This window comes from Scyliorhinus torazame, chromosome 1 (assembly GCF_047496885.1).
Source record: "Scyliorhinus torazame isolate Kashiwa2021f chromosome 1, sScyTor2.1, whole genome shotgun sequence".
NCBI lineage: Eukaryota > Metazoa > Chordata > Chondrichthyes > Carcharhiniformes > Scyliorhinidae > Scyliorhinus > Scyliorhinus torazame.
The window spans coordinates 386,625,163-386,641,189 of NC_092707.1; the positions used below are offsets into that span (position 1 = coordinate 386,625,163).

Sequence of the window (16,027 nt, forward strand, 5' to 3'; positions counted from 1 at the left end):
TGAAAAGAAAGTTATTATATTTGATAAACATGGCATAAAGGGGAAAAACCTGTATTGAGATGGTACCTCATTTTGCAAAACCACTGCTTCTCGTGATTAATTACTTTTGGATGTAGCGACATTTGGACAAACTTGGCAACAACTCCAATGCATTGAAGTCCACAAACAGCAATGGGGCTCTGAGCAAAGGTTGAAATATTGGAGAAGGCACAGAGAATGCCTTGCTTTTCTTTGAATAATTGATGGAATCTTCAACATTCGTCTCAACGGCCAAGTAATAGCTAGCATTTAAAGACTAATCTGAAGGACAGCATTTCAGAATACACTGCACTCCCTCAGTACTACACTACGATATGTTCCAACATCCTAGAGTGGGTTCAAATTTGCAACCTTCTGACCTAATGTGAGAGCAATCGATTAAGCCAATGTGAGACCTAACCATTTTTGATTTTGGGTTATCGTAAAATTTTACAGCACGAGGGCCATTGTGTCTACTCCCTGCAAGAGCTATCCATTAAGGTCCATTCCTTTATCCTTTCAAATTTTTCTTTTGCAAATATTTATTCACCTTCCTTTTTAAAATGTGTTGATTTTGCTTCTACACTCTCGAATATAAAGTTCTCATTCCTTCAGTCTCATTATGATTTTACATTTGTAACCCCTAGTTCCTGACTCAATGAATAATGGAAATAGTCTTTAATGATTTATCTCATCAATATAATCTGAAAAAACTCTCATAACCCCCGAAAATAAACAGGGGCTTTTCACAGTAACTTCAAGGGCAGCACGGTAGCATTGTGGATAGCACAAATGCTTCACAGCTCCAGGGTCCCAGGTTCGATTCCGGCTTGGGTCACTGTCTGTGCGGAGTCTGCACATCCTCCCCGTGAGTGCGTGGGTTTCCTCCGGGTGCTCCGGTTTCCTCCCACAGTCCAAAGATGTGCAGGTTAGGTGGATTGGCAATGCTAAATTGCCCATAGTGTCCAAAATTGCCCTTAAGTGTTGGTTGGGGTTACTGGGTTATGGGGATAGGGTGGAGGTGTGGACCTTGGGTAGGGTGCTCTTTCCATGAGCCGGTGCAGACTCGATGGGCCGAATGGCCTCCTTCTGCACTGTAAATTCTATGATTTGAAGCTTACTTGTGCCAATAAGCGATTTTCATTTTATTTCAAAATGTTTCTTCTGTGCCATCCCCACAGTTGTGACATCTTTCAAACTAAGGAATCAAGTGCTGGGAAATGAAATTTCCCAACTCTGTTTGCACCTTATTGCAGTCCCAGGTATGGCAAAGACTAGATGCAAAGTCAAGGGTCCCTCAAATGCCTTAACCCCAATGAGTGGACCACACACCCATTTCCATATAATTAAGACTGACTTTCAATGTCAAACATTGTGCCATTTAATCTGAGGAATGGCACACAATAGAAATGGGTGAGGCAGCCCAAACTAATTTTATTCAGCTGTGATACACAAAAGAAATAGTAGAATACCAGTACTCTTTCTTTTAAACACGTAACATTAGCTTGCAAAACATGGAGGTGCGAAGAAAGAGAAAACAAAGTCATCTGTTCCAAACACTTAAAAACATTCACTTGCCTAAAGTAACATTAACCTGCAAACGAACTTCTTGCAGGAAATCAGCCCTTTTCCCATAAATGATGAACTGACCAATACATTTATTGTACAAAGATTCTCCCAACGTTGTATCCACTGAAGTAACACATCCTAGGGGCAGCTTTTGAAGGAAGAGAGGGGTTTAATAAGGAAATTAAATCAGGGACAACTTTCCAGAGCATTAGGGGCACAGATGTTAGCTGAAGTCTCTCTGTAGTTGAAGCTGGAACAAAGAAGGTGCCAAAGTCAAAGATACGGAAAATGCAGTGACACATGCCTACAGAATTGTGCAAAACTGTAAAAGGACTTTGCAGGAGTACAAGGATGTTGAAATCTATATAGTGAGATATATGGAATCTATTAAGGTCAGATATAGTTGTAGGGTTTGGAAAAAATTGAAAATGATTTCAGGAAGAATTTGGAAGGTCATTAAGGAAAGTGCTTGGCGCTATCATGTGTTTCAGTGACACTAGAGGAAGGCAGCAATCCTGATGGCACATAGAATATGGGTTATAAAGCTCAGCTCAGGGTCAAACAGGACACTTCGATTTTCTACCATTATACTCAGTTTAAGCAAGCTACCAGGAAAAGGGCTGGAGTCAAGGGCCAAAGTGCACAAGCAGGAGCTAAACAGGTTCAGCAGGAGCTCAACAGGTTCAGCAGGATTCACTGGATTACAATCACAAGTGACAACTCTTGGCCATTTTCTATTCCCCTACATAGACACACTGGGGTCAAATGTAATGCGCTATACCATTTCCCTGGTGAGGATCAGTTAACTCAGGGATTGAATCTGGAACCCATCAGGAAAAACAGATCGTACCACACTGCCCCACTAACCTATGTAACGAACTAGCTAAACTAACGGGCACAACTCTCATCAAGGGAAGCACGGCAGCACAGTGGTTAGCACAGTTGCTTCACAGCTCCAGGGTCCCAGGTTTGATTCCTGGATTGGGCCATTGTCTGTGCGGAGTCTGCACGTTCTCCCCGTGTCTGCGTGGGTTTCCTCCTGGTGCTCCGGTTTCCTCCCACAGTCTAAAGATGTGCAGGATAGGTGGGTTGGCCATGCTAAATTGCCCTTAGTGTCCATAACGATTGGGTGGGGTTACTGGGATAAGGTAGAGGTGGTGTGGGCTTAGGTAGGGTGCTCTTTCTAAGGGCCGGTGAAGACCCGATGGGCCGAATGGCCTCCTTCTGCACTGTAAATTCTATGATTCTATCTCGTATAGACATCATAGCGAGTAAAGCTTTAGTTTTATATCCTTTTTGTGTGTGTGGCTTCTTCCCACTTGAAACAAATTATATTTGCAGAACACTGCATATAAATTGTCTGGAAAGCTGCAGATAAACCCCAGTTATAAATAGTTGAGCTAGAAACACGCAACAGTAATTTGAACCTGCCACACTGCTTGCCTGCTTATCAGCAAACATCAAAATTCATTAGGGAGCGACAGAATTCAGATGGCTTTGAAGAACATGATAGGCACTAAATGGGTTCCACCCATGACTTTTAGAATACTTGAGTCTGGAGTTAACAAAAATATAGATGAGGGTTTCAGCGGGAGATAGGCAGAGGCGGAGATGGGCTATATTATGGTGGTGGAAGTCAATGGTCTTTGTGATAAACAAGGAGTGGGTTCGGAAACTCAGATTCAGTTTAAATGCTCGTGGCTGCGTGGATCTCGCCCCCACAACCCAAAGATGTGCAGGTTAGGTCATTTGGACATTCTGAATTCTCCTTCAGTGTACCCGAACAGGTGTCGGAGTGTGGCGAGTGTGTGCAGTGTACGTGGACTGGCCACGCTAAATTGCCACTTAATTGGAAAAATGAATTGGGTACTCTAAATTTATTATAAATAAATATTTACTGGGTCAATATCCTATAATTCTCTACTAAACAGCACTATGGGGGCACAAATACCACAGTAACTGGAGCAGTTCAAAACCCATCCCCCAACTTCTAAGTAGGGATGGCAGCAAATGCTGATTATACAGCATCAACCACATCCCTTTTTGATGTTCTTTAATAATCTTTATTGTCACAAGTAGGCTTACATTAACACTGCAATGAAGTTACTGTGAAAAGCCTCTCGTCGCCACATTCCGACACCTGTTCGGGTACACAGAAGGAGAATTCAGAATGTCCAAATGACCTAACAGCACATCTTTCGGGACTTGTGGGAGGAAACCGGAGCACCCGGAGGAAACCCACACAGACACGGGGAGAACATACAGATTCCGCACAGACAGTGACCCAAGCGGGAATCGAACCTGTGACCCTGGCGCTGTGAAGCAACAGTGCTAGCCACTGTGCTACCGTGCCGCCCATGGTTTAATGTTTTAAAGGTGAGAAATTACTTTTAAGAAGATGGACATGAAACCTTCAGTGATAGTCTGATCATAGAATCCCTAGTCAAGGAGGAGGCCATTCGGCCCATCGAGTCTGCACCGACTCTTCGAAAGACCACCCGACCTAGGCCAATCCCCCGCCCTATTCCTGAAACCCCATCCTAAGGGGCAATTCAACATGGCAATCCACACGTAACCTGCACATCTTTGGGAGGAAACAGGAGTACAGAGAGAAAACCCACTCAGATATGGGGAGAATGTGTAAACTCCACACAGACAATCACCCGTGGTCAGAATCGATCCCGGGTCCCTGGCGCTGTGAGGCAGCAGTGCTAACCACTGTGCCATCAGTCTACCCAAATGATCTGACAATTATTTACCAATCGGGGGGAGGGGGGGCTTTTTTTAAAAAACATATGTTAATGACCTGGACTCATGTACACAACTGCAAAGTTTGTACATGGCATGAAACCCGGAATTGCAGTAATCAGTGAGATAGATTGTAACAAACATCAGGGGGGATAGAGGAGGCTGTTAAAAAAAAAACTTATGGGACCTTGGGCTTTGTTAACAGAATACAGGTTAGGCTAACCCTTATAAAAGCCCTCAACTGGACTATGGCATTTTAATCCGAGCACCACATGCGTCTTAGTGAGGGTGCAGAGGAGATTTAGAATCGTTCAATGGATAAGGGACTTCAGTTATGTGGGGCGACTGGAGAAGATGACATTGTTCTTTTCAGAACAAAGAGCTTTGATAGAATTGTTTTGATACTGTTAAATAGGAGAAACGGTTTCCATTTTAGGACGCGGATTTGAGATGATAGCAAAGGGGCTAGAGGAATTTTTTTTTTTTTTTTTTACACAAAAGCATAGGGGGTTGTTGCGATCGGAATGCATTGCTCGAAACAATAGTGGAAGCAGAGTCAATAGTAACTTAAAAAGGGAAAGTGGATAACCACTTGAAGGGGGAAAGAAAATAATAGGTTGTGGGGAAAGAGAAAAGGAATGGAACTAAATGAATAGCTGTATCAAAGAGCTGGCACAAGCATTGTGGACTGAATGGCCTCATTCTCTGCTGTGTCATTCTCGTTCCTACGATTTAAAATACAGGCCATCACACAGTTCACTTTAATTTCCATGTGCAGCATGAGGTGCTGCAGGCACAGAAAATGTAGGCAATTCTAGCAAATATCTGCAGCTCCCTCAATTTCTTAGGGATTTTTCACAGTAACTTCATCGCAGTGTTAATGGAACAACTTGTGACAATAAAGATTATTAACTTGCTTAGTACAAAACTAAAGACCACTTCAGGTTCCTGTCAGTCTTTCAACTCTGCCTATGCTGTTAGTTAGTTGATCTGACCTTGAGGCAGCTATAAATGTAGTAGCCCTGCCAATACTCCAGCAATGGTCCAATTAGATGATGCCTGGGATATAAGGACTTAGCTGTGATGACAGACTGGGTAAATCTGGCTGCAAGTAAGGAGGTTTAGTGGTTGTCTGTTTTATGATGATTGATGTAATGGAGAGAATTGACTGTCTCACTCTAGAAAGGGTGGGGGAAAAAATAAGGTGTTTTCTTTGGTTTGACCTTTCTCCCAGTTTAAGGAACAATGACATATACCACAATTTGACCAACTTTCCCATTATTTAAAACCTGGGTCTTTGTACATGCCATGTGTGGAACAACGTGCCCAGAATTAACGATCGCTTCTTAAATAGCATCCCGAGGAAAGCTGACCCTCTTCCCCGCCTTCTTCAGAGCAATGAGCAAAGTAAGTTAATTTCCAAACACGTTGAATAATGCATAAGGCACGAAGGTAGAGCAAGAAACCAGGAGACTTGAAGTCAATAGAAACAGAATTCGTTCAGTGGTGATTTCAAGCGTGATTCTTTCAAAACCAAAGGCTCAAAAAGCAGCAGGACATTTGGATGCGACAATCCTTCAAAGAATTTCACACGTGATGCTGAACATGAATAATGCACATTTCCCAGTTTGGATAGAGTTTGAATCTCAGCGGAATGAGGGACATGAACACACAAAGGGAATAATTTTATGCTACAGGCAGTTCTTTGAACTGTGTGTGAAGTTGGTTGTTAACATCCAGATTCTGTGGTTTCATAGCAATTTTCTCCTTTAGCCATTCAGGCAATGCGAAATATTCAATTACTTTTATCCCGTGGTCTCATCCAAATGTAAACATTTTAAATAGTCTGTTTTATTATGGAATTAAACCACTTCAGTCTGATTGAGAGGAGTTGCTGTTAACACTTAAAACGCTCTTCAACGGCCTGGTATTGCAGCTCTCTCCCAGACACCCTATCCTGCTGAACTCCTTGTTGAAATTTAGCTTGAAAGTAACCTCCATCTTATCTCTAGCTATTTTGAAACTATTTGGATTAAGAGTGTAAATTATCCATTTTGGCCAGCATGAGAACTCTTGCCTTTCCTGTCACAACAGTCTTAAATTCTGTGCCATAATGACTCTAAAAGAGCAGACATGAAAAATAAATTTCACCCAAGATGGTAAAGAAGATCCTGAGGGGTCTTGACAGGGTGGATGTGGAGAGAATGTTTCCGCTTGTGGGAAATTCTAGAACTAGGGGTCATCATTTACAAAAAAAAAGGGTCACCTATTTAAAAAGGAGATGAGGCAAAAACATTTCTTTTGAGGGTCGCGAGTCCTTGGAACTCTCGCCATGAAAAGGTGGTGGGAGCAGAGCTTTGTGGCGGGGTGGACGGTTAGCAAGGGAGTTATCGTTATTTGTGGTAGAAAATCGGTGGAGTAGGCCATTCGGCCCTTCGAGCCTGCACCACCATTCAATACTTAGGACTGAGTTTAGGAGGAACTTCTTCACCCAAAGGGTTGTGAATCTATGGAATTCCTTGCCCAGTGAAGCAGTAGAGGCTCCTTCATTAAATGTTTTTAAGATAAAGATAGATAGTTTTTTGAAGAATAAAGGGATTAAGGGTTATGGTGTTCGGGCTGGAAAGTGGAGCTGAGTCAACAAAGAACAAAGAAATGTACAGCACAGGAACAGGCCCTTCGGCCCTCCAAGCCCGTGCCGACCATGCTGCCCGATTAAACTACAATCTTCTACACTTCCTGGGTCCGTATCCCTCTATTCCCATCCTATTCATGTATTTGTCAAGATGCCCCTTAAATGTCACTATCGTCCCTGCTTCCACCACCTCTTCCGGTAGCGAGTTCCAGGCACCCACTACCCTCTGTGTAAATAAAGATCCACAAAAGATCAGCCATGATCTCACTGAATGGTGGAGCAGGCTCGAGGGGCCAGATGGCCTACTCCTGCTTCTAGTTCTTATGTTCTTAATACGATCATGGCTGATCATGCAAATTCAGTATCCCACTCCCATACCCCTTAATCTCTTTAGCCGCGAGGGCCACGTCCAGCTCCCTCTTGGAATATATCCAACAAACTGGCCCCAGCAGCTTTCTGTGGTAGAGAATTCCACAAGTTCACAACTCTGTGAGAAGAAGTTCTTCCTCATCTCAGTCCTGAATGGCTTTGCCCTTATTCTTGGACTGTGACCCTTAGTTCTGGACCTCCCCAACATCAGGAACATTCTTCCCGCATCTAGCCTATTTTCTATGTTTCCACGAGATCCCCTCTCATTCATCTAAACTCCAGTGAGTACAAGCCCAGTTGATCCAGTCTTTCTTCATATGTCAGTTCTGCCATCGCGGGAATTAGTCTGAGGAACCTTCACTGGATACCCTCAATAGCAAGAATGTCCTTCCTCAAACTAGGACCAAAACTGCACAATATTCGAGGTGTGGCCTCACCAAGGCTCTGTATAACTGCAGCAAGGCATCCCTACTCCTGTACTCAAATCCTCTGGTTAAGAAGGCCAGCATGGCATTAGGTTTCCTCACCACCTGCTGTACCTGCATGCCAATCTTTAGCGACAGTTCCACCATGACATCCAGGTCTCTTACACTTCCCCTTTTCCCAAATTGCCAATGTTCAGATAATAATCTGCCTCCCTGTTTTTGCCACCAAAGTGGATAACCTCACATTTACCCACATTACATTGCATTTGCCAAGTATTTGCCCACTCAGCCAGCCTGTCCAAGTCATCCTGAAGCCTCTTTGCAACCTCCTCACAGCACATGCTGTCACCCAGCTTAGTGTCGTCTGCAAATTTGGAGATGTTGCATGCAATTCCTTCGTCCAAATCATTAACATATATTGTGAACAGCTGGGGTCCCAGCACTGAACCCTGCGCACGCACATACACAATGTGTTGTTATCCCAATATCAGCAGTACCAATATACTCGGACTCCCAGATCAGCCTGAAATCTACTGTACTAACCATTTCCCTTCTTCGCATTCTTTGCAGCTTCTTCGAAGAGGCCGGGTAGATGAACAACCACTCCATTACCTACAGAACACAAACAGTTGGCTAATTTAAAAAAAACAGCATTTAATTTTACAAAATACACAAGTTAACCATGACACCAAATAAAATGAAATGGAAAGACAATAGTGTGAATAATGCTGTTGAATAGGAAATCCATGTTCAATTCCTGGTTGCACTTACCTTGAGGGTGATCTTTATTAATTCTGGCCAAGTTATAGGAGAAGCAGGAAAAGTTTATCACACACAGGAAGGATGTGCAGTAGTCATAATTTCTTGAAATAACCCGCTAATTTGATTTCTCAATTTGGCTTCAAATATAAAAATATAACGCAATTAAATTTGGTGTATATTCCTTTCCAAGGCTTTGACCTATTTGCAATTACCATAATATATAATCGCTTATTGTCACAAGTAGGCTTCGATGAAGTTACTGTGAAAAGCCCCTAGTTGCCACATTCCGGCGCCTGTTCGGGGAGGCCGGTACGGGAATTGAACCCGCGCTGCTGGCCTTGTTCTGCATTACAAGCCAGCTGTTTAGCCCACTGTGCTAAACCAGCCCCATTTGTGGAACTGTTCCATTACTGCAAAATAATGAAGGGTCTGGAGCTCAAAGTTGAATTCTCAAGCAGCAGCCAGTACCTTAAACTGCAATATTTCTCCATTCCTGATCTACCACTTGTAGTAGCTCATCCAAATTGTATTTCTGGTGCCAGCTTTTAATTATTGGATAATTACAGTGATTAAATATAAACACACTGCAAGGGACGATGTAAAAACCACTTTTCCACTACCCATTATCTTGCCTTGCAGCCTTTGGTCCAAATGTCATATAGGATGCAATCCGAGCGCACGCAGTCCCAAATAAATGCTACCACAATGAGAATTTTAAATTCGTTGACTAAAAGGGAAACTGAGAAACGGATGGTCATGATTTACCAACTTACATAACTATAGCCTGTCAGGGTTTTACTGCAGTAACAAATTAGATATTTATCCCCAATATACATCTCCTGAAACAGTGGATTGCAGTAGCTATATAAACTGTTTTTCTTTGCAGCAAAATATGGAATAAAGTTCTTTAGGGAAGGAAGTTACAGAACTGCAGGAGCTAGTTTAGCTCAGTTGGCTGGAGAGATGGTTCGTGTTGCAGAGCAAGGCCAACAGTGCGGGTTCAATTCCCATACCGCCTGAGGTTATTCATAAAAGCACCGCCTTCTCAACCTCATCCCTCGCCTGAGGTGTGGTGATCCTCTGGTTAAATCACCACTCAAAAGGGAAAGCAGCCTATGGTCATCTGGGATTATGACTTTACTTACTTAGCAGAACTGCAGAAGCTGTGCAAACCTCACGAAATCCAAATAACTAACTCACTATCAGCTTTTAGAAGACCAACATAGATTATGCACAATCTGATTTATAACTTCAACATACAGCCCATTAATATGAAAGGCTGGTACGTATTATCACATGGATTTCACTAAAGCAGACTGCTTGGCAGTATTGGGTTCACTTGAATTGAATTAAAACATTCTGTGGTGTAATTAAATGCTTCGTCCTTCCAAAGTATGGAGGTCGTTCATGAAGGCCCCGCTTTCTCAACCTCACCCATCGTCTGAGGTGTGGTGAACTCAGGTTAAACCACCACCAGTCAGCTCTCCCCCTCAAAGGAGAAAGCAGCCTATGGTCATCTGGGATGATGGGGACTTCACCTTACCTTCCAAACTATGGAAAACGTAGAGCAAAGCATTGCCCACTACAAATTTACAATTGTTTGAAGAAGTGGTGCTGATGGGAACAATTTAAAATGATAAATGAAGGCGTGTAACACATGTATGCTGGTCCATGCCCCATTATTCCTACAGGCCATAGCTGCCATGATATTTATAACCCCGTGGCAATGTGGTAGTTTGTCTACGAAGCTGGGAAGACGCTGGATAAAGGATCTGCTGTAGAGAGAGTTATTTGAGTTAAAGAAACAGTTGCATAATCGGAATTTCTAGACTTCCAAGTTTTAAATACCACACCTTTTCTGCAGTTAGAAATTAAATTGTTTGTTTAGAATTAAACAGCACAGAAGGAAGCTATCATTTAGTCTGTCATGCCGACGATAGTTCTTTGAAAGAGCTGGCGCTGTGAAGCCACAGTGCTATCCACTTGCGCTACCATGCTGCCCTAACTCTTCACGTGACTCTTCACCTTCCATTTCTGTACTATTTTAAGAAACTAGTTCACCAAATTCTAGAGTCCTGACCTTCCTTAACACTACTTAAATATAAGAACCAGCAAAACAACTCTTGGTGCAAAACAAAAATCAGAAGTCCCATCTGGATTTTATTACCAGGGGTGCAATTAAATTTGTAGCCTTGACCAACTTCCTGTTCGTGGCATCACCCCTCTTCCACAGGACATCCCAGCCTAGACTCCTGATTAGGCACAGTGCCTCCCTCCGCATGGCTAATTGACCACTTTTTGCTGGGCGACCACTAATTGGCTGCCCGCTGCTTGGTTCGCCGAGCTGAGATGGTAGGGGCAGGAGTGATAATAATAATCTTGATTGTCACAAGTATTACATCAACACTGCAATGAAGTGACTGTGAAAAGCCTCTAGTCGCCACACTACGGCAGCTGTACTCATCTTTCATTCTGCCTTCTTCACCCCACCGAATACATAAAATCCAGCTCAGTGACTGAATTCAGAGCACAAATTCAATTACAAAGAACACCCAACTGTACCGCCCTTGCATGCTCCAAGAGAGTCAGAGGGAAGAGTGACTCAACCCTGTTTGCGGTAGATAACGAAGCAGCACAGGAACCAAGAAAGGGGGAGGGGGAAACAAAAACTTTCTTACATAACCAATTCAGGTTTAATGCTGTAGACGAAAATATATCTGAAAACTTACCAATGAAGGCAATAGCATTTGGGTTGATGATCCCACTGGGTAAAAGGTGAAAATCATATTCAACTGAGTCGACTACGACAGTGTGGCCAGCATTGTTTCCTCCCTGTATATGACAAAAGAGGTTTAAGAAACATGTACACTTGTCTGCTCTGTTGCCTTACATTTCAACTTGTGCATTCCTCGGCACCCTTTGTGAGCTGGGTGCCAACATGCTCAAACGTTTCTGGGTGAAGAGGCACAGTTTGAAGACTTGACCCGATTCAACTGTCCCCTACATTACAAAGTTTACTTCATGCCACACTGCAGCCTTGCTGACCTGAAATGGTGAAAGGAGTTAGTTAATTGACGTAATGGAGTTCTAAAAGTCTGTCAACCACAGGATCAGAATTCTGCAACTCACTGATTGAAGCTTCTCTCATGCCTCCAGTTGGAAAGGGAAAGTTGCAGCTCAGTAATGGAGGGCACAAAGTTCAGATTTGTGCTCATGTTAGCTGATCTCACAACAACAACATACATTTGTATCGCATCATTTTCTAGTGTAACATCCCATGGTGCTTCACAGGAGCTTTAGGCAACAAAATTTAACACCAAGCCACAAAGACACATTAGGGCAGATGACCAGAAGCTTGGTCAAAGCAGATTTTAAGCAGCATCCTACAAGGAGGAGAGAGTAAGAGAGTGTGAGAGGGGGAAGAGAGAGAGACAGGCATTTAAGGTGGGAAGTTCAGAGCTTAGTTCCTAGACCGCTGAAAGCTCGCGGAATGATCAAAGTAGAGGCGGCACAAGAGGTCGGAATTGGAAATGCTGAGAGATCTCTAGGGACTGTAGGGCAGGAGGGATTTGAAAACAAGGATGAGAGATTCCAAACTGATGTGTTGCTGGACCTGGAACTATTGTGAGCACATAGGGGAGGGCAGGATAAAGGACACTAATTAATATCAACACTCTTAAGTGACTGCAAACAATTAGGTTATGTAGGGTTCCTGCTCCTGACTAACAATGGCACCTATAACATGGAGGCATCAGGCGAGGGATTGGCAGGATAGGCCTTGGGCTTGTTACCTCTCCACTAACCGTCGAATACCAGTTTCGGTTCACACATGAAGTGGTTCAACATCTGTGAAACCCTACACCAGCACTAACTGGCTTTTCCAGAAAAGGGACAAAAACAGGATGGAAAGTATAATAAAAATTGACGACTGAAAGCCAACTTCTGATTCCAGACTTCAAGTTATATGTTTAGAAAAAGAACATGATAACAATAAAACACTCAGTCCAGTGCATTACTAGATATGTTTATAGTCACCAGAGACTATTCACCTGAGGAAGGAGCAGTGCTCCGAAAGCTAGTGATTTGAAACAAACCTGTTGGACTTTAACCTGTTGTTGTAACACTTCTTACTATAGTCACCAGGGCATTACTGAAATCCTATTGGTGTGCAATTGATACGCTTCTGTAGTGCATCTTCTTACCCCACCCCTCCAGTGCTTCAGGAATACATGGAAGGTGACTAAGCGAAATTTCATGACACTTGACTGATGAAAAACATCTATTAGTGTTGCGATAGACACTGTCCTTCAAAAAGTCTTGTGCCTGCAAGAGAACATTTTGAACTATGTAACTATTTTAAACTGGAAGCAATACTTGCGTTTATAGTCTGTCAGCGGTGATGGGATCAATTTGAGGTGAGGAATTCAGAGAATGAAATGCATTGCGCACAGCATTGGTTGCTCAGATTCTCGTCCGGCTAGTCACAACTCTGGGAATATTATAAAACAGCTATGCTGCGAGTCAGAATCCTCTGGCACCGAACAACGATGTCTGCTCCAGGGTAGCAGCGACTACAATAAGAACAAGTTGGCCAGATTAACACTTGTTCAGCAATGCAAGGCACTGGTGTGCAACAAATCCCACTGTTCAACACTTCTTGCATCAACAGGCTGTTGCGTATCGACCGGACATTCAGTGCCCACATACACTGCCGGCAATCACAACTTTGTAAACACCTCCCACTTTCCCTTTCTTTCATTGGATGAAAGGATATTTTGGGTCTTCAGCTGATCATATGACTCCATTAAAAAAGCACACAAGAAATCTTTTGGTAGTGGGCCACATGTGAATTATGGCCTAGACATGGAACCGGACCTGATTGCATGGGGAAGGGGCAGGACTTTAAATACCTCAACACTTGTTTTCAGTATTTATGAAAACATGACAGATCTCGTATCAGAAAATTAACCTGCACACACTGATAAGGCTCAAGTGTTAGTTCATGATATAAGGAAGACAAATTTGTCCACTTGTCATCAAAGAAGACATGCAAAGTCCCGAGTTTCTCCACAAAGCTGGGGACAGGGCCAGGGAGAGATAAGATGATCAACTATCATTGGGGGCTGGTGAGGGGTGGGAGTGCCTGGGGAGGAAGGTGTTTGGGGAGGCGGTGGCATAGTGGTATTGTCACTGGACTAGTAAATCAGAGGCCCAGAGTAATGCTCTGGGGATCCAGGTTCGAATCCCGCCACAGCAGATGGTGAAATCTGAATTCAATAAAAACCTGAATTAAAGAATGGTGACCACGAAACCATTGTCGGCTGTTGTAAAAACCCATCAGGTTCACTAGAATCATACCATAGAATTTACAGCACAGAAGGAGGCCATTCAGTCCATCAAGTCTGCAGCGGCCACGGAAAGAGCACCCCACTTAAACCCACACTTCCAACCTATCCCCATAACCCAGTAATCCCACCTAAACTTTCTAGGACACTAAGGGCAATTTAGCATGGCCAATCCACCTAACCTGCACATCTTTGGGCTGTGGGAGGAAACCGGAGCACCTGCAGGAAACCCACGCAGACACGGGGAGAACGTGCAGACTCCGCAAAGACAGTGACCCAAGCCGGGAATTGAACCTGGGAACCTGGAGCTGTGAGGCAACTGTGCTAACCACTGTGCTACCGTGCTGCCACTAATGTCCTTTAGGGAAGCAAATCTGCCAACTTTGCTTGGTCTGGCCTCCATGTAACTCCAGATCCACAGCAATGTGGTTGACTCTTAACTGACCCCTCAAGGGCAATTAGGGATGGGCAATAAATGCTGGCAGAGCCTGCGACGCCCATGTCCCATGAACGAATAAACAAAAATTAATCCCTGCAAACAACTGGTTACACAATAGAATTGGCAGAGCCATAGGAAAAGAACTGTTGCACTGAGCCAAGGACTGCAGCAGTGTCACGGAGACTCAAAAGTGTAAATCTCAAACAGTCAGCATGTGAAATTTTTGTACTATGTCCTCTTAAACTGCAAAATATTGGCGGTATAATTAGATAACTTATTAGATTCTTACATATTTGGGAGTTTGTCTGGAAAGAGGATGACACTAATTCTCTCAATCTAGTACCATAGAAAAACTGATTATCCAGCCGTTCATTCATTTAAACATTGAGTTTTGTCTTGGCTGCAAACAGGCTGCTGGACTTGCCTACACACACCATAAATACACTTCAGAAGCAATCCATTGGTTATAAATGGGTGGGTATGAGATAAAGTGCAACTTTTTCTTATTAGAGCTAGTAGGTATGTGGTGTAGTGTATGGAGAAGCATTGCGCGTCAATAGATTAAAATTACAAGAGCTATAATGGTACAACATTAAGCATGGTGGCTCAAGTCAGGTTTCTTCTGCAGCAGATTGGTGTCACTATATTCAAGATGTCCAATAGCAACATAGGAAATGTTTTCTTGAGGGAGAATGGTTTACTTTTTGATTTGAGAGTTCTTTAATAACAGCAAATAGAGCTTAATCAGAAAAAACTTATTCGATTTAGTTCACTTTGCTGCAGATAATAAGGGTTGGGTAGTGAGTAACATGGGAACTGGGGCTGGAAGGGCATCAAACCTCTCAAACAATGAGGCATGACTCTCATTCAGGTTCCAAATATTCCAACTATTATGACCTTCACATAATTTTGTGTCAGTTCTCAATTCCACACCTTGAAATTTATTGGCCAGTTTGTTGTTCCTACGTGAGTTTCTATCTTTTGTTCATGCTGGCAAATTCTGCTACTCGAACCAGTTTTAATCAGCAACCGAAACTTCCACCTATGAAGGGCAGAATCTACTGAAGAATACAAAAAAGGTGCAGCCTCCGACATGCCTGCAACTTATACATTTTATTGGGTAGATAGAGGCACTCAAGGCACATTAAATGCCTATCTATCTGCCTTGAGTGCCCTTCTGTGCAGAGTATCCAGTTATTGTATACTGGCACAGCATCAGGAGGGCAGCACGGTAGCATAGCGGTTAGCGCAATTGCTTCACAGCTCCAGGGTCCCAGGTTCGATTCCCGGCTGGGTCACGGTCTGTGCGGAGTCTGCACGTTCTCCCCGTGTGTGCGTGGGTTTCCTCCGGGTGCTCCGGTTTCCTCCCACAGTCCAAAGATGTGCGGGTCAGGTGGATTGGCCATGCTAAATTGCCCTTAGTGTCCAAAATTGCCCTTAGTGTTGGTTGAGTGGGGTTACTGGGTTATGGGGATAGGGTGGTGTGGGCTTGGGTAGGGTGCTCTTTCCAAGAGCCGGTGCAGACTCGATGGGCCGAATGGCCTCCTTCTGCACTGTAAATTCTATGAAATCTGATTAGCGCAGCAAATAAATTGTAGCATATGTTCACAGCCCACAGTTTTGTAAAAGTCTCATCCAGGACACGTTATGAACTTTGGCCCACCCCTGAACAAACATAAGAAAATGCCAAGGTACTTCACAGAAGCATGTGGAAAAA

General features: G+C 43.4%; 1 protein-coding gene across 1 annotated transcript in view; it reads right to left on the reverse strand.

Moving 5' to 3' along the window:
• The window catches only part of adss2 (adenylosuccinate synthase 2), a 103,052-nt gene that overhangs the window by 33,604 nt on the left and 53,421 nt on the right, over positions 1-16,027 (reverse strand). Inside the window, exons 2-3 of the mRNA XM_072512808.1 lie at positions 11,256-11,358; positions 8,308-8,376 (exon numbers count right to left, since the gene is read on the reverse strand). Coding sequence (XP_072368909.1) covers positions 8,308-8,376; positions 11,256-11,358 — 172 coding nt within the window. The remainder of the gene's footprint in view (positions 1-8,307; positions 8,377-11,255; positions 11,359-16,027) is intronic.